At 39.9% G+C, this 20,109-nt stretch overlaps 1 protein-coding gene across 3 annotated transcripts in view; it reads left to right on the forward strand.

The window, feature by feature from the left end:
• The window catches only part of CPNE4 (copine 4), a 293,591-nt gene that overhangs the window by 88,655 nt on the left and 184,827 nt on the right, over positions 1-20,109 (forward strand). For all 3 annotated transcript variants that reach the window (XM_083825879.1, XM_083825877.1, XM_083825878.1), the window contains exon 2: positions 13,334-13,521. In XM_083825879.1, coding sequence (XP_083682005.1) covers positions 13,342-13,521 — 180 coding nt within the window. In that variant the 5' untranslated portion in view covers positions 13,334-13,341. The remainder of the gene's footprint in view (positions 1-13,333; positions 13,522-20,109) is intronic.

The following is a 20,109-nucleotide window of genomic DNA, read 5'->3' on the forward strand; positions in this document are numbered from 1 at the left end:
AGAATTCAGTGGGCTTTTTCTGTGATGGATCCACTTACCTTATTTTACCTCTTGTCCTTGATATAAAATACTGTTTCGAAGAACTGAGGTCTGATGAGTGAAATTTCTTACCCTCATATATTCTGCAGTGGCAGATGAGTTTCAACAAAGCATTGCGGGGGGGTGGTGGTGGTGGTGGTGGTGGTGTGTGGAATTATTGGTTTTACAGGTTTGGGGAGAGAGAGCCTGGGAATGCCTTTTTAATTAATCCTTTGATTCATACAACACCATATCTTAGAAAGTCAGACCAGAACTGTTACATTTCTGAAGTGGAAACATATGACTGGGACTTCAATACCAGCCTCTTGTACCTCTTCTAATTTAAGTGCCATCACTGCTGGGGTACTGGTATTGTTTTCTCTCTGTCGTTTTAACTTGCAGCTAGACTGTGTGGTTTATGTACTTTATTACACTTTGTATAAATTTGTCATTTATAGACATATGAATGTAGGTGAAGTCCTGTGCAATGTGCCCAGAACATAGGGGTATTGCTCACTTAATGTGAACTTAAGGGAATACTGTCCTATCAAGTAGGGATGTCAAGATCAGCCGGGATGTAGTGCTCTTCTTAGAGCATGGTGGTTGGCGGTAGGACTTCTGTCAGTACCAGTGATATGAGTCCTCATTGCATTTTACTTTTTATGTGCATTATTTAGGAACAGAGAACCCATTTCCTCCATCTCCAAACTCTGTAATAGCCAGCAAAGCTGAATTGTTTTACGCTTTTGGTGCTAGCATATGCTAACAATGATTGATGTTGACTTCCAGATTTCACAAGGAAGACGGAACTCCTGTGTATATTTACAGGTTCCTTTTAGAAACTCTTAATCCTGTGTTGAAGGAAGCTTTATAAAAGGCACTGCAACTATTTTGCTTCTCATCTATATTAGTCATTAACAATGACGTTTACCAAGTCCCAAAAAGTCCCGAGGGAGGGGAACATTCGAAAACACTTGGTGGCTTGGATTTGTAGAACTTGTTTTCAAAAGTAATGTTAAGCCAAATCCTTGGCATTGTGTCAGGAGTAAGTAGCTCCACTATAACATTGCTGACAAAGCTATGTTGCTTCCAGGGCCCAGGTTAGGTTCTATGTGAGTTCGTGCCATGTCTCACCATGTTGGTCAGGACATAACTTTGGTAGCTCTGTAGAGCACTGCTCCTGTGCAGCATCGACATGCCAGTAGAGGAATGGTGAGGCACTGGCACCAGTGGTGTCTTTGGCACTGACAGAAGTTGGAGCTGACAGCATGCTGCAATTCTTTTATGAATCAATTTGATACCAAAACCAGCTATTGGCTTCTTCAGAGACTGAGTCTGTCACAGTATGGTGGTACTGGGATTGCAAAGCACTCCTACTAGGGATGCAGATATAGCTCTACAGAGGAAAGCCTATGTAGAAATTAATCTAGGAAAGAAATGAACAATTCCAAAATAAATACGATTTGGCTGGTAGACTTGCTTCTGCTTTAGGATTTGCTGGTGCCCATAGTTGGAGACGCAATGTGATTGTACCACTGGCTGATTTAGCCGAGATAGCGGCAGTGTGTGCTTGGCCTAAGTCACACGAGTGACTCTTCAAACATTTGATCACAGATCTCGAAATGAAAACACAAAGTAAAGAACAAGAAGGTGAGAAAGGCTTACTTGACTAACTTAAAATAGTGGTATGAGCATGACCTGTTGTCACTGAGCCCCCATCAAAAGAGAAGTGCGCTGAGGGCAGGAGCTACTCTGCACACAGAGGTGGCCACTGCCCTGCAGGCCCAAAGGGTGCACAGGCTTCTGCTTGGGTAGCTGAGTCCTTGGAGCCCACAGGAGCTCTGGCTGGTGCTGAAAAAGGGATCAAGCATGTTGGGGGAGCTACATGAAGTGAGAGAGCGACTCCTTGCACTACTATCAGGTGTTGCCTTTCTTCAGCTCCCGTCCTAACGGATGGAGCAATTTGACTTTAGAGGTCTGTCCTGGTTTTGGGCTCAGTGTGGTGCAGGGTACACTCCTCTTTAGTGGATAAATTTGGTTTCTTTCTGCTAAGAAGGCCTAAGCCAAAGTGCAGTAAGTATACCTTCTGTTTGCTTGCAAATGCAGAAGCTGAATGGGACATGGGAAATTCGCCCTCACTGTTCTTGATGTTCCTATCTTTGGATTAGCAGCCGAAAGCAGCTTCTCTTGTAGGATCTTTTTTTTTTTTTTTTTTTTTCCTGCTACAGGAAAAGCCGTTAGAGCCATCTGTTGCGGAAAATGAGCAGTTTGCAATATGTTACATCTGTAAATGGATAAACTCTTCCAAGCATTATATGTGTTTATATACATACTTCAGTGTAATTGAGTATAACTGCGGAACACAACTTGCTGCTGCATTTTCCTGTAGCCAGTGTTTTTTTGCAAGGTGGGTAGTGGGTAATTACCATTTCAAATGTATTTTATGTATGCATAGAAGATAATGGGAGGATTAAAATGGTAAAGTATTAATCTTTCTTGTTGTTCAGAACTGGCTAATTTTTTAAATATTTTGGCTTAAATATGTTCTGAAGGCTCTTAGCTAGGGTTATTTGATAGCAGAATTGTAACTACTACAACTTGGAGTGCTGGGATCATTTGATTTTTGTTCCAGACTAATCTTTCTGTGAAAGTATAGTGGAATATCAATTGAGCTTAATTATTTAAGATTCTCAGATAAGTAACCATATTGGAAGGCTTCAGAGCTCTTAAGCCAAACAGTTTTGTTTTCCATTTAATACCTAACTCAGAGAGCAGTTTTTTCTTTAAAAAAAGAAAAAAAAATAGGCAGCATAGCATGTTTAAAAAACATATATCTCCAGAACGAGTAAACATTTTTTTGCCTGTTTCATTAGAGATATCACAGAGTACAAGCAGAAAAGTAAATTGGCAAGAATAAGAAAATCATAATAACTTTTAGAGATAAGCAGTCATGTTTCATACGATAGGACAGCTTTAAAGTAATTCATTAGAGAGAAAGATTCAGTAACTTTTTTTGTGTGATTTTTACTGTCTTTACATGTCACATTCACAAACCACACGTGCAGTTATTTACAGTCTAGACGCAGTGGTTTGCATATATGAGGATAGATTTTTGTGAAACTCTTCAGTATGGTATTTTAGCTGGATCCAATGGTCCAGAGTTTTTCCATGTATCAAGCCTAGTCCCTGTGCTTTCAGCTACCTGTGCTTCAGGCACCATCTCAGTAGTAATGCAGCAGAAATCTGAGACCCAATAGCCAAGCTAATAGGCAAATCAGTTACTTGGCAGCCTGAATTTCACTGGGTTTTCATGTTATTCAGTACTGCTCATGAATCCTCAGCTCATGGAGTCCTGTTAGAGGACAGCCTGGACTCTTCTGACATTTTTCCTTTACTTTTTAAAATCATTTTTAACTTTTATAGCTGTGGGAAAGGGCTGTAGAACATCAGCTCTGATGGCTTTGAAAATGGAAGGGAAACTAAGAATGAATCCACTTTCTTTTGTTTTCTGAGATACAATATACCAGTTTCATGATTTGGAAGAGGAACACTGGGGCCGTTTAATGCTTTTGTTTGACGGTATTGAGTTGTAAGTGAAGGATTTGGATGGGTGTTATTAAAGAAACAAGACTGAGAGTAAGAATCCAACTGAGGGGCTAGCTGTTAGTGTGTCAAGATACAGATGAGTCTGTCTTCTCTCTGGCTTCTACACTGTTCCAAACAAGGTCTACTCAATTACCACATTAAGACACTACACTGTCTTAGAAGATGCCATTTTATAAACAACACAAAAGCCCTGTGTGAACTAGCCTTGTCATGGGAGAGGCAGATAGCTGGTGACTGATACAAATACAGTGAATGTAAATAATGTGGACTTTTGTTAATTCTGTAAAAAGTCTCTGCCACTTGTCCACTAAAAAAACCATCAGTACTGCTTTGCTGTAGCGGAGGACTGCTTTTGTCTGCATTTATCCCTGGGGAAGTTATTCTGTTCTTCTATTTGTTCAGTCTTCTGTCTTTCATGTTAATGATTTTTAGTTTTTTCCTGCATAGTACAACAGTGTAAGTGGAAAGGCAGTGAGAATTTTGAGAAGGAAGAGGTGACGGGTGGTGTTAGCTGCGTCTTAAGGGAACAAGGGAGAATCCTAGATTAATTTGTACAGAATACATGTATTTTAGCTACTGACTCTGATAGATCCTTTGCATTGCATCAAGTCAATTTGACTTCAGCGGGGGCTACTCAGGGCATCCAGAAAGGAGCACATTCAAATATGTCTCAGTGCTCCAGGTCTTGTGGGGTTTTTCCTTCCCTTAACTGAAATGAAGTCATTTGTATAGGTGCAGCACAACTCTGTACATTGTTCTGTCGTACATTAGACGTCTCAATTTCTTTTCTGTGACTTTCTGTTATCCCCTTATAACTGAACCAGCTGGTTCTATGGTAATGAGTCCTTTTGAACTGTCAGTGTGTGTATATTTCCATTTACACTGCTGGCACATTGTTCTGAACCTTCTCCCCTTCTGTCCAAGTAAATTACTTACACTACCAGATCTATCTCATTGTTCACCATAGCACTGCTGTGGATTCTCTAGATACTCGTTGCTTGCTGAGTTTATTATTGCTCATTTTGCAAAGGGATCTTTCAAACTTTGGTAGCTGTAACTTTATATAATCCTCATTAATTGTTGTATGAGTCAGAATCAAAGGGAGAGAGGAAAAATTGTATTCTTAATTGCACAAGCTACCCTGTGGAGGGGTCTACCTAACCTATTGACTTCTTGTTATACAAAAAATTATATTCAAATTAATTTTGACAGCTGGCATTTTGCCTGTATAAGCTGTGATCATTTAAACTTCTGTAGCAATTTACATGGCAGTTGTGACATTGACCAGAATTAGTTTTTAATACTGATAGGAGGAGACTATTGTATAGTGATTAGAGATGTGGCTGATAATCAGGAGTCTGAGAGTGTGGTCAAAGATAAGTAGTTGAGTTTTCATGTTTTAAGATAGTACTGAATGATAGTGAGAAGTAAGTTTCCAGAGGTACACAGAGAAAGGCCACGAGGCAACAGTCACAGCTACAGCAAGCAACAAGGGAATTTTGAATAGACATAAGGAAAAAATACTTCATAGTAAGATCGGTCAATGTAACAGGTTACAGAAACCTCGATGCTGTAAAAATGCTATGGTGAAAAAAACATTGCCTTACAGAGGGAATGGAGGGCAATGAGAACTACTTGCTGTGGCTGGTCACTGGTTTCCAATCACTGATGAATATTCACAATAAAGTTAGGTCTGCTTTCTGTGTTATTGCTCTGGGCTCTTACTTGCCTATCTTCAGCTCTGGACCAACCAGGTGTTTTAGCAAGTTCCTGAGTAAGCACATGGAATATTAATTTAATCTGTTTGCTGAATCAGAACCTCATGAGCAACATGAATTCCCATCTTTGCTCATTTGCAGAAAGCTTATTCTCTAGCCACACAGATGAATGAGAAGGAATAGGCTTTGCTTCTTCATGATCAAGGAAGCCTTGGTGCCAACACCTGATGGAGTAAATCAATGGGACTGGGAATTCCCAATCTCATAATGTTTCTTAAAGAAAAAGGATTGCTGATCTCAACTGGGATCATTCCCTGAAGGGGTCAATGGCCTGTATTTTACTGCAGTTGAAGAGGTAGCTAAACAGAAGAAACTTGTAAAAGCTCTTGTACCCAAAGTCCCAGTAAAATTTCATCCTTTCCTATAAATCTTGCTGATACTGTATTTTGTGTAACCTGGTCTCGTATCGTAATGGGAGATATCATAGAAGCACATAAAATCTTTAAGGCCTGAGAAATGGACGTTTGAAGCCAAGGAATGTGTTTAGTGGAGCTTGAGTCAGGCCCCAAGAGGCAGTGCTGATGTACTTGAACCTTTTGTGCCTGACGATTATTTTTCATTACTGTGTTGCCAAATGATAAACTACACAGGGAAAAGACAAGATCACTTGGGGCACTGTATCGCTAAAGCTGCTTTATTGAAATTAATGGGTTATTTTCTCACTGACTTCTGTGGATCTCAGATCCAACACAATAGAAACTTCAGTATACTTTCAGAAATGGCATTTTATTTATTCAGATTCTACCTGTAAATTAGAGCTAGTTATTTTACCTCAAAATGAACGTCACTTTGATTTTGCTAGAGCTGTAACGTAAAGTGAGAATCTAGAACAGAACTAGAGGAAATTGCTTTTCTAGTGCTACAAGGATTGCAATTTTTAGTGTGGACAAGTGGTTTTCCATTTCTTGCAATCTGTGGAGCATGGAACACTAAGTATTTTCCAGCAGAAGCTTGTGGTCTTAGTTTTATGAATTATAAGCTGCTGACAGTAGACTTGGTTTTCATATTTTCTTTCATGATTATGTGAACACTGGAAGATCCCCAAACTGGAGGTTCAAAGCCCTCCATCTAGAAAGTTCAGCTGCTCCAAAACATGCAGTGTTTTGAATTCTGCATGTCTTTTCTGCATGTAATTTCTAAATAGAAAAGAAGTAGGGAGCAGCTAGTGTTACAGCTTCCAGTGCTTTTAGGCCTTGCCACGTATTGTAGGGGTTTATTCAGTCCTATTTCATATAACTATCACTACTATTTCCTACCACAGGTACATATAATAGACATTATTTACCTTTTCGGGAGCAGTGTCTTGCAATTTACTTGTGCAGAAGCACACTGATGCTCTTGGCTCATTTTCATTTCCTGACCAGGATGCCAGTAAAACAAATGATTCAGACACAGCCCTCAACATATGGTAATGGGAAAGCTCCTGTCCCAAAATCCATTTGTGTGTACTTTGCTCTGGAGTACAGGTTTCTGAATAACGAGCCCTGTTTTCAAATGCAGAGCATTTAGTTATTGCCTTAAATCTCACCATCACACTCATTCTCTTCTCATTTATTACCTGAACGGGAGGTGAGGCTGAGTGTGCATGTTTCTCTGATTGTTCACAAGGTACTGTAGGTGCTTCATACTTCACTCAGACAGCGTTCAGATGTGCTTTCTGAGATTGCATGTTTATGGTGTGTGTGTGTGTAGGACATCAAAATGACAAACTGGGCAGGGGAAAAGTTGATATCCAGCTTCAGGTATCATCATCAATTAATTTCCTGATGAGTCTAAGGAGCCATGTTGTAATTTTGTGATGAGGTTCTCCAAAGATATACATGGATCAAAATTTTGTAACAAGGTGGATGTGTGTGTTTGTGCTGTATTCAGAATTTTTAAATCTCGGAGCAGAAGCACATACTGTTTGCATTTCACATCACAGAGATCCTTACCTTTGTTAGGCACTAGATGACTCATCTTTAAGCCATTCAGACCTTATGAGAGGACAAAGAGGTAGCTGGCAAATGTGTGATACTGGTTTTCATTGTAATCCAGTTATTTAGTCAGCAACAAACTTTTTACTTCTGTGCTGTTGCTTTTAATGAAATATCTAATCATAGAAGCTGTTGGAGGTCTCTCAGTTACCAGAAATACTTGGCTTATGTCTGTCTTTTCGTTTTCTGTACGTTTTCAGTGTCAAGGGGCCCAAGGCCTGGACTAGAACCTACCTGTGTTAAACCCAGGAAACACAACAGCTCAAAGGGAAGTCTGTGCACTAAACACTTGACAATTTCATTGTTTTCTGCTCACTCAAAGAATAATAGAGGTTGCAAAAGACCTCTGCGTATTACCTATTGTAAACCTCTGCTTGAAGCAGGTTGCTTGGGCCATGTCCAGACATGTTTTGGGTATCTCCAAGGATGGAGACTCTACAGCTTCTCTGAGCAGCCTGTTCCAGTGTTCAACCACAGTAAAAATTACTCCTTTGTTTAATCAGAATTTCCTGTTTCAGTTTGTACCAATTGCTTCTTGTCCTGTCACTGGACACCACCGAAAAGAATTTGACTTCATTCTTTGCTCCTCTCACCAATCAGGAATTTATACATATCACTAAGATTCTCCGGAGACTTCTCTTCTCCACACTAAACAGTTCCAGCTCTCTCAGCCTTTCCTCATATGATGGATGCTCAAGTCCCTTAATTGTCTCGATGGCCCTTCACTGGATTTGGTCCAGTAAGTCCATGTCTTTCTTGTACTAGGGTGTTCACAAACGGACATCCAGGTGTGGCCTCAATAATGCTGAGTGGAGGGCAAGGACCACCTCCCTTGACCTGCTGGCAGTGCTTTGCCTAAGGCAGCCCAGGAGGCTGTTGCCCTTCTTTTTGTAGCAAATGAGCACGTTGCTGGCTCATGCTCAACTCAGTGTTGACAAGGACACCCAGGTCCTTTGCCCTAGAGCTGCTTTCTGGCCAGTCAGCCACCAGCATGCAGTGGTGCATGGGGTTATTCTTCCCCAGGGGTGCAACTTCACCCACAGATTCATCCCTGCCTGAAACAGCTTTTCCATGAATCACTTAAAAAATATCAGAAGAACACATCATTTTCTACTAAAATGGCTCTAAGTATGTCAGATATATAATAGTTTTGGGAGACTGGAACTGTCTTCCAAGATCCTTGCTTTTTCTTCATATTCCATAGGGTACATCAAGGTCTTTCACACTTTTTTTTTGTTGTTAACGTAATACATTTTTAGATTTCAGTGCAGTGTACTTTAAGATGGCAAAACAGTTTTTTGTTTTTTTTTTTTTTGTCCAATTGGTATTACCTTCTTCCTTGGTGTTTCACCTTGGAGAGGTGAAAACATAAGGCATGATCTTGCATCCTTGTTCTGTGCAGTCTAGCACTGGCTACTGAGTTTGTGTGGGAGGTGAAGTGTGGGTAGCATATGATGATACACTGCTTTCCTGTTCTTAAGGGGAAATGAAAGAATGTATGAAGCAGTGAATTGGAAATTTGGTAGTATGTGACTGATCACTTTGTTCACTTCTTTTCCTAGCTATGCTATCGCTTTCCTTTCACAGATACAGTACTTAATCAGTGCATTCTAAAGCCATGTGGACATTGAAAGAATAAGGAGGTTATAATGAAGTGAAGAAGGAAGAGCTGGTAGCAAAGAAAAATGAATAATTTATTTCTCCATCAATAATGTACATAGTTAATTGGGGAAAAAAAATCTTGCGCAATCTAACTTGTCTATGTTTACGTAAAATAATACTTTTTTTAGTCACTTTCAGTAGGCTCAAAATCTATTTCCCAGTCTCCCAACTTCCTGGTAACATGACATCAGTGCAACAGCCCAAACTGGTGATTATATTAAAAGAATATAATGGGACAAAAGAATAAGACTATGGCTTGATCTTTTCCATTGATAAATTTAGAACTTGTAAAAGCTGAAGTAATAGTTTTAGTGATAAAAAGAAATGTAATTTTATACTTAACCCACCATTCCAAAAAAACCAGTGTATAATTATTGTGGGAGGAACAAAAATATCTCTCCACCTCATTCTGCTACTTTTTCCCCTTCTCTTTAGTACTGAAATCATCCGGTTTAATTAAATCACCAACCTATTTCTGCACAAAGGATGACATTTCATTAATGATATAAGATGTGCATGAGACAGAATTAACCCAATTTTCAAATGGATTTCAATTTGGAAAGGGCAACATGTAAAAATGTCTTGTAAACGTGTGGAATGAGTTTGTTGAGCAGCTTTCTAAAGGAGATGGGATTATAGTATGATGAATAATTAGACAACAGTCCTTTCCCCCACCTCAGTTTCTAACTTTTTTTAATCCAAGTTGATGGAGATGCAGGTACCTGACATCATGTAGTAGGGATATATTATAAATAGAATGAAAAAGTAGAAACATAATATAAACAGAATGAAAAATTTGCTAGCAAAATACATATAACTGTTTATGTAACTTTTAGCTAAATAGTAGCCTTTAGTGGCTTTGTCAAATTTGCCACCACCTTTCTCTGTTCTCTTTTTGGGAAAAAAAAAAGTGGCAAACAAAAAGATGAAAACTGGTCTCACGAATGCAGTTTTGAATCAACAGGTTTGGTAGCACTTTTCTCAGATGCTTACTGTGGTGCTTAGCTGAGATATCAGATACCAGGTCCCTCTTGCATGCAGGGCATTGCTCCTCAATTTAAGATTTTATCAAAGTGGTTCAGATTAGGCTAGAGTCTAGTTCCCCTGTGCATGCTATCGCCTTCAGGCTAGGACTGCAGTCTTGCCATTACTCATGTGAATTGACCCAGCACAAAATGGGAAAGACTTTAAGATCTGAGAGATGCTGATCTATTTGCAGTTTCAAGAGTATCAGCTAAAAATATATGAGAGGCAAAACCAGCGTATAGGAATACCTATAATACCTACTAACCTGATTTCCTTTTATGATAAGATCACCCGTATGATGGACCAAGGGAAACCAGCTGATGTGATTTTTTTGGACTTCAGCAAGGCTTTTGACACGGTTTCCCATAGGATCCTACTGGACAAAATGTCCACCATACAGCTACATAAAAACATCATACGATGGGTGAGCAATTGGCTAACGGGCAGGGCCCAAAGGGTTACGGTAAATGGGGCTGCGTCAGGCTGGCGGGCGGTCACCAGTGGTGTCCCTCAAGGCTCCATTTTAGGGCCGGTACTTTTCAATATTTTTATAAACGATCTGGATGTAGGAATAGAAGGTATTTTGAGCAAGTTTGCTGATGACACCAAACTTGGAGGAGTTGTGGACTCGAATGAGGGTGGAAAGGCCTTGCAGAGGGATCTGGATAGGTTGGAGAGCTGGGCGATCACCAACCGCATGAAGTTCAATAAGAGCAAGTGCCGGGTCCTGCACCTGGGACGGGGAAACCCTGGCTGCACATACAGACTGGGCGATGAGACGCTAGAGAGCAGCCTAGAAGAGAGGGATCTGGGGGTCGTGGTAGACAGCAAGTTGAATATGAGCCAGCAGTGTGCCCTGGCGGCCAGGAGGGCCAACCGTGTCCTGGGGTGCATCAAGCACGGCATCGCTAGTAGGTCAAGGGAGGTGATTGTCCCGCTCTACTCTGCGCTGGTGCGGCCTCACCTCGAGTACTGTGTGCAGTTCTGGGCACCACAGTATAAAAAGGACATGAAACTGTTGGAGAGTGTCCAGAGGAGGGCTACGAAGATGGTGAAAGGCCTGGAGGGGAAGACGTACGAGGAACGGCTGAGGTCACTGGGCCTGTTCAGCCTGGAGAAGAGGAGGCTGAGGGGAGACCTCATCACAGTCTACAACTTCCTCGTAAGGGGGTGTCGAGAGGCAGGAGACCTTTTCTCCATTAACACCAGTGACAGGACCCGCGGGAACGGGGTTAAGCTGAGGCAGGGGAAATTTAGGCTCGACATCAGGAGAGGGTTCTTCACAGAGAGGGTGGTTGCACACTGGAACAGGCTCCCCAGGGAAGTGGTCACTGCACCGAGCCTGTCTGAATTTAAGAAGAGATTGGACTGTGCACTTAGTCACATGGTCTGAACTTTTGGGTAGACCTGTGCAGTATCAAGAGTTGGACTTGATGATCCTTAAGGGTCCCTTCCAACTCAGGATATTCTATGATTCTATGATAATACACAGTGCAGAAGCTGAGTATTCTCTCAGGGCTTAATAATGCAGCTTAATGCTGTTACCTTTTCCATGTTTTGTTTAGTTTTCTTTTTTTTTTTTTCCTGGTCACGTTTCTTTCCTAGTGGCAAGTCCACAGGAACACAGTTTGGGTGACAAAATTTGCAGGTAATTGGGGAGGGCTGAAGGAGGCTGTTGTGGTCTTAAGCTGTGGGAAGCTATGATGGTGGTGGCTCACATTTCAAGAAGCAAATTTTGCCATAAGGAGATATGCCCATAGGTCCTGAGCTGGAAGAGGGTGGTGGTTAGAGTCCATCCACACCCATTTGACTTTGAAACATACTGAATCCAACAGTGTGGGTGAGGGTTTTCACAGCAGACTGTGGCTGTAGGGTACATTGCTGTATGGATTTGAATGGGTTTGAAGAATTGTAAATTGTTAACATGATTTTCTTTCATCTGCATGGAGAACAGATTGTCTGACTCATTGTTCAAACTTGAATTCCTGAAGTTTCTTTATATTTTTTATATGTTGACGCTGTATTGCAAAGTCTGCTTACTCTGAATTTACCAATATCTTTTAATTTTGCCTGTGTAATTCACAGGGAAACTGGATATTTTGAAGGTGGTTTTTGTTTTTATTTTATAAATTCTCAGCATTGGGGAAACAAAGCTTTAATTTCTTTTCCAGAACACCAAAAGTTAACTTTTATCAAAACAGTCTCAAAAATCATTAACTTCTGAGAACTGGGTGTTGTGGAAGAGACAATGAGGAGGCTAGAAACAGACCACAAAAAAACTGTTGATGATCTGGTATGATAAACCTGCCCTCTAAAAGCATGAAATTAATTTTTTGCAGCCCTTATAAATGTGGGAGGAGAAGTGTGATAAGGCACTAAGCCTTGTATTAAGACACAGATTGTTAGGGACCAGATTGGGAAGCTCAGAATGAGTGAGCAAATTGAGGTGTTCCAATCTTTGATGAGAAATGAACATATAGTGATTTTTTTTTTTTTACTCAGCTCTGTGTTAAAAATGTCTTTTGTTGCTTCTGTTTGAGTAAAGGCTCAAGCTGCAACATTTGTGTTTGTGGTGGTGGTGGTGGCATTTGTAATGAAGTAAGGCCAGAGGTTGCCACTATTTGAGCTGTGTGATCACATAATAGTGGTTTCTGACCTAAAAAGAGCAGACAGTGTATAACAACAAGAATTGTCAGCATAAATATCCTGCCCCACTGCTTAGACCATCAATCCAGACTGATTTCTTGGGTTTGGGAGGAAGTAATGTTCAGTGATAAGCATGGAAATAGAGAGTAAAATATATCTTGGAAGTTAAGATTGATATGAAAGAGACCTGCTGAATTTACATACAGAGTTGTGTGAGGTGAAATGCGTGCTTTTTAGGTGTACTCCTGCAGGTTGCAAGAGTGCTGAACAAATTTAATGAAGCCTTAGAATAAGGCACTCTCCGAAGAAATCCAGAATTACCACTGTCTGTCCTTTTGCCAGGGGAAATGTGGCCCTGAAAGCAGGAACAGGGCTGTACGCCAAGCTCATGGTTCACCCCCAAAGTTCAGGGGCAGGGTGGAAAGTTTCATTCTGAAGTTGGCTTATTTTGGAAAATATGGGATGATGTGTTCCTTTCTTCCATAGATTCTTTTTTTTTTCCCCTCTTGTTCGCAATGGCAGGGTCTTACAGGCTAGCAGAACATTGTGCTGGCTTCTGCACGGATGGAAGGGCTGTACTATGCCTGCATTATTCTAAATGGACCTTTTCTCTCGTTACAGGAAAAGGAATGAAGAAAATGAGCAACATCTATGAATCAGCAGCCAATACCCTGGGAATTTTTAACAGCCCATGCCTGACTAAAGTGGAGCTGCGAGTTGCATGCAAAGGCATATCAGATAGGGATGCCCTCTCAAAACCAGACCCTTGTGTCATCCTTAAAATGCAGTCACATGGCCAGTGGTTTGAGGTGAGTGTTTAATAAAATAAAAATAATTCTTATGATGCTTTAGAATGGCATAACAAAACTGAGACAAAATTCAAATAGCAAGAGCAATAAAGAGAAAAAGCAATTGGAAGCCTGTGGCAAAATCTTGTAAGATAGATTTTCCATTGACTCTAACACTTTGAATCAGATTCTTAATGATACTTTGAACTTCTCTTTGGAATCCCTATTAAAAATTAAGATGATTAAAGTATAAAGCATCATAAAACTTTTCCCTTTAGACATTCTTGTTTCATAAAAGCTATATAACAGCAGAGATAATGATAGTGACCATTATAACATGCTTTCCAATCAAAAGAAGTAAAATGCTGTGGAACAGAGGAGTATTTATTACTAGTTGGCAAGGAATTCAATAACAGCAGTTTGATTTGCAAATTTTGAGCATTGCAGTTGGATTCACAGTTGAAGTTAGCAAAAGCTAATGCATTTGCCGTATCAATTTGCATTGTATTTTAGATTGCACGTTTGATAAGAAAAAAATAACACTAAGTGAGAATCTTAGAAACCATTTGAATGATAAATAGAAACAGGATGTCCTAGAAACATGCAAATTGTTAATGAAGACCATTAAACTGAATGTTAGATTTTAAATGAAATCTTGGTGGTTATTTTACTTAGAAGTTACGCTTGAATGTCTGTGGTTAATCAAGCTAAAAGGCATGAATTTTTATGGAGAGTATGCATGAGAAAACAAGGTATGTGTCAAATCCAGTTCTTCTCTCTTTTTGAGTGAGTATCCCTCACTTTTCAACAGTTTCAGCATTCAGAATACAGTAGTTTTCTGTAAAAAAAAAAAAAAAAAAGAAAAAAAAAAGGGAAAGGAAAATCCTAAAATGTTATGTTTTTTAATTTAGCATGTTCAGCCAAGTCTGTCAGACTTCAGCGGTCTTGTTCCAGTTATTCCAACTGTGTGGTTTTGATCTGTGGACTTCTGAAATTTTTCCAGTGCAGGGTCAGCACCAGCAGAGCAAACTTCAGTGTTTTGGCTGTAGTCTTGCTCTTTTCTCAGTTTGTTGCTGTGTAAGCATTAGATAGGTCTCTGGTAGAAAATGAGTCTTTAAGTAAAAGTAATTGTCTAAATCTCCCTTCTTTTACTTTAAAGCCATTCCCACTTGTCCTATCATTGTCTTCCCGAGCAAAAAGTTGCTCTCTGTCTTTTTTTAAGCCTCCTTTAAGTATTGAAAACTTGCAAAGGTCACCTCTGAGCCTTCTCTTTTTCAGGCTGAACATCCCCAGCTCTCTCAGTCTTTCTTCATAGGAGAAATTCAGTGTCTTCATGTAACTGAAATGTAAGATGATATAATAGGAGGGGAAAAAAAAAAGGAATTCTAGCTAGCCATGCAGAAAGGAGCATTTAGCTATGCTACATGGAATTATTCAGGTAGTAGGAATTAAACAAGTAGTGAATTAAACGTCAAAATAAGTGAAATGCTCCTGATTGGAAAGGACAGATACAAACTTTTGGGGCCATTTCAGTTCCCCGAATAACTAATAACTCTGAGTACATTTCACACAATTTCTCCCTGGACAGTTATGGGGAGGGTAAGTAGATTTAAATTATGTATTCTTAGGTTGTAATGGAGGTTCCCTTCATTTGATGTGGTTTTTAATTTGAAAAGTGTTTGAATAGAGAAATTCTTGCAGAACAGATCTGCTTGCTGATACGATTGTCATCTTACGGCAGGTGCTCCTACTGTCTAATGAAAGTCCAGGGTATTCATTTTAGTATGAACAAAAAGTTTTTATTAGTTCATGTTCCTATCAGTACTGCAGAGTTAATACAGCTCTGGCATGATGAGCCATTTCCTATTCTGGCCCACACATTCTCAACAGAATTTTTAATTAAGTTCCAATTGCTGAATTAACTTGAGCAGAGTCACTCAGGTATATCTGAAGACATAATTTGGCTGGAGGAATCTTCTTCTGATGACAATCAGTGATCGAGCAAGACCCGAGACTGTAGACAGACTAATAATTAAAAAAAAAAAAAAAAATCTAGGTACTGGTAAAGCGAATACATTCAACATAGAAGTTACTGAATGACAACACAAAGAAAGTTGGAACACAAGAGTTTTGCATCTGTGGATTTAATGAATTCGTGAAGATGTTGTGAACTTACAGACACCTGAAAGCCCTTATAGGTTGGATGTCTTCAAACAGATTGCAGCAAAATTCCAGTGTACGTTGAGGACTTCTGAATAGGGAGCAGCTGGGTTGAAGGTGCCTGAAACGCAGGTTATGGTCTGTATGTGGTTGTGCTCTTGCAAGTAGGTGCTGTAGAAATGTATGGAAGATACTAAGGACTGCCTGCACAGACCCGAATGGGTCAGAGGCAGCTGTAGCTGGTGGGCTTAGGCTATTGAGATTGCACTGTCCATGAAACTAGAGATGCAAGGAAATGGTGAATTGGTGGATTCACTCTACAGAAGCAGATGATTGCTGAAAGCGAGGAGTCTGTGCATATTTGTCTTTGGGAAAATTTTGACAAAACATGGCAGCCTGTCCCTGTGGGAGAAGTAAATTTTTTTTTTTCAGTTCTGCAGTACCGTATGTGCATGTGTGTGCGTTTGTATAAATTATGTCACCCACACGTATAAATAGAGAATGAAAATATCTGTGCTGTTGTAGAGTGGGTAGACGCTGTTTCCAGATATTGGAAACTGCATGTGTAGTTTTTAAAACATGGTTGTGGGGTTTGTTTTGTTTTCTTTTGTTTTTTAAAGAACAGTCATTGGAAGGTGTCCATGTTACTGCACAGCTGTGAAAGCATTAAGAGCACATGCAGGACACAAGTACTCAAAGCAGCCTCAGTATTGTCCCCAGTTCTGGCACAGATATACTTGCTGCTTTTTGTTTCTTCCTGTCTGGGTAGATGTTTCCCTAAAAACAAACATGCTCAAGCACAGCGTTCACACAGCTCCCCACATGCATATATCTGTATGCATGTTAATGCTGTCAGGAAAGTGCCGTCTGCACCAATGTAGAATTAAAATGATATATTGTATCTCACAGGAAAGTGGTCAATCTGCTCTTTCTCTTGCAAGAAGTTTGCATTTTCAGCCTGAGATGACAGGGTGTGATGTAGCAGAATTTAAGATTATACTATCCATATTTACTAAAAGACAGTTTGCTGATCCAGGGTTGAATTTTGGCTCTCCTGGGCCTTAGTTTTAGGCAGCTACAGTTGCAGAATGGCCAAATGTTGCATGCTTTTAATTGTTTAGGAGAATCATTTGATGGCTGTTTTTCAATATTAATTTGAGTTTAATTACTGAACGAAGCTTCAGGATGGTGAATAGCTGGATGGGGTACTGGAGTCAGGCAAAGGTATATGATGATAAACTCATTTTCTCCAATGATTATATTACCCACCTGCAGTGTGAATGTGCTTGTGTTATAAATGTTAATTTGCATGTAGTGCTGCAGTCTTCATCTGAGATGTGCTAGCACGGAAATTGTCATTAACTTGTTATTACTGAGAAAGTAGCTTGGCCCTGTTCACAGGTTGTTATTTGCATATGGCGAGTACACATGTTATTCTGAAAATGGGGTATGTTGCTGAGCTGTGTCTCATCATACGAGATTTACATGAGATCAGGAGGTGTAATACAACCTGATGCAACCAGATGGAATGTGTTGTCTGTGAAAACAGATGAGCAGCTTTGGACAAGAGTAGCCGTGTCTGGAAATCAGAGAGAGTTTCCTGTAGCTGTATTCTTAGAGCTTTCTGCAGCAGGACATAGAGTATCTGCTACCTTGTGTACTTAAGGAGCCAACAGGTATTCTTGCTTTTTTCCTCTAAGATTTTATTAATCTTGAAGTAAGAGCAGAGGAAATAAAACAGCACCAAAGACAGCATGCAGTTGCTAAAATTCATGTTGATAGAATGGGGTGAATTTTTTTGGATGGATAGGTTTGTTTACTGAAATAGATTTTTATTTACTTTTTCATTGAAATGTTGATTGAAGACACAAATTCAATGAAACCCAGCAAGTTTTGATGGAAACACCTAGGGGAAAACTGCAACTTTTCATCTTGGTGTTTTTAAGATATAAGGCAGTGACTTGTCACTTAGCATGGCACTTAATTTCAAGGATTGGTTTGATTTGCACTTCACCCAGAGGAAACTGGTTCACTCTTTTCTTTTGCTTTGACCACTAACCCAGTACAGCTGCACGGACCCTCATGTAAGCAAACAGTAGAGAGCAGTTGGCTTGGAAATGCATTGAAGTGATTAACACATAAAATACCAGTGGAGTCTGCTGAGCAGGGTACCTAGAAATCAAACTACAGGAAGGATACTGTCTTGCTCTTCAACTTTATTTGCTTTTCCCTTTAGTTCTCTTTAATTCTAGCATTCTTATCTTTCCTCCTCCTCTTCTGCCTCCTCACTTGTCACAGCTCCAGATTTCCAAGTGTCTGCTGCCTCCTTTTGCTCCTCTACATTTTGGAGGATGGGGGGGCTCCCTGCCCCTTCCTAGCATGGGGTAAGGATCTGAAGAGAAGACCTTGAGGCAGACTTCTGCTACTTGTTTCCATAGATACCCAAAAGTCTCTTTTGTGTTATCCATCTGTGGCTGTTACAGCCCACCACAGAAGCCAACGAGCCATGAAATAGGGGAGTCTGTGGGTTGACATGTTCCATGACTCTACTGAACCGTTCCAAAATAATTACAAAAGCACTGTGAAGAGAATATATATATTCTTTGCCGTATTTATTTGGTGTTTTATATACTTCTTTTTTTTTCAGTTCATATAGATGAACAGACTAATAGATGAAGCCTGTGGATGGAAAAGAAAGTTTAATTATCAGAAAAAAGAGCTACCACCAGCAGTAGCCATACAGAGCCAGCTTTAAGGCCAGTCTAACCCCTGTCTCGCATCTGCTGGTTGATGACAGTGAAGAAGTGTGTGTGAGATCAGGGAAATGTCAAAGTGTCTTTCCAGCTTGCTCTGCTGGTCTCCAGCTCAGGGACTTCTTAAAGGAGTTGCTTATGCATTTGTAATTAACAATAGTAGATTTAATTTGCATAACTCAGTTTCAAATAATTTTAAAAGTCTTTTTGTATTTAAAAAATAAGCTTTCACAATACCCTGGGACATAGGGTTCTGTAGTTGTTCTTCGATTGAGTAGTTGTCGAATAAGGTAATATTACTTGTAATTTTATTTTATTTTTTTGAAACTGCCGCTTACTGATCCATTTTAAGTTCCTTGTTCTTGTATTGGAGGAGACACTGAAAATCCCTATTCATTTTCTCAATACAATTTTGCATTTTAATCTTTTGATTTGTCTGTCACTGTGTTAGGCGACAACTGTAATGTCCTGTATTTTGAAGATTAAGTATATCTATCCCATCAAGGAGCATAGATTAGTTTGGATGGTTGGTTGAATGAACCACTTTTATTTCAAAATACTTCAGAGATGCAATGCCGAAAGCTTTTGCTATATTCCCATAGAGATTTTCAAGCAGTAATTTGAGATTTGTCCTGTGCTTTAAAGAGCTGTGAGGCATCACAAAGAATTGGTTTATTGGATGTTTGGTGGCTTTGGGGATTATTTTTTTAATGTTAGTTTTATGGTTTTTAATGTTAGCTAGAGCATATTCTAGATGTTTTTTTCATGTTAAGATTTCAACTTGGTGAACAGACATCCTGTACAAAATTAATTGTAAGGTTGAGGTAATAGTAAGATGAACATACCAGATACGAAGATTTTTCTCTGGAATAAAAAAAAAAAAAAAGTGTTATGAAGTCCTGATGAGATGTTTTATATCAGCTTATGAATGGTGGAAGGGAGGTGCTTTCACTCAACAGCTCTCATGAAATTAGCTCCTCTCATTGTGAAGAAATTCCTGATTTACACGTTGGGGTTTCTTCTCTTCTGGATATAGGGAGGGTCTGATAATTGAAAATACTACCTGCATTTTTTTCTGACCAAAATTAAGGTCAAAGTTTTTAATGAAATATAGTGAAATATTTCAATGGATTTATTGAAAATGCCTTTGGACTTATGAAGATCTTGGTTGATTAAAGTCGATGGGAAAGAATTGAGTCTTTAATTGAAGTGATCAAGACCTTCATCAGAAAAGTAGGGCAATGAGATTCTTTTTAAGAATCTCATTGAGATTCCCTCATTGAGGAAAGGCTGAGAGACCTGGGTCTGTTCAGCCTGGAGAAGAGAAGACTGAGAGGGGATCTCATCAATGTGTATAAATACCTGAGGCGTGGGAGACAGAGGGATTTGGCCAACCTCTTCTCAGTGGTTTGTGGGGATAGGATAAGGGGCAATGGCCACAAGATAGAGCACAGGAAGTTCCGCACCAGCATGCGAAATAACTTGTTCACAGTGAGGGTGACGGAGCACTGGAACAGACTGCCCAGGGAGGTTGTGGAGTCTCCCTCTCTGGAGATATTCAAGGCCCGTCTGGACGCCTACCTGGGCAGCCTGCTCTAAGGAGCCTGCTTTGGCAGGGGGGTTGGACCCGATGATCTTTCGAGGTCCCTTCCAACCCCTTCGATTCTGTGATTCTGTGATTCTGTGATTCTGTGAT

This window comes from Anser anser (assembly GCF_964211835.1).
Source record: "Anser anser genome assembly, chromosome: 2".
Taxonomy (NCBI): domain Eukaryota; kingdom Metazoa; phylum Chordata; class Aves; order Anseriformes; family Anatidae; genus Anser; species Anser anser.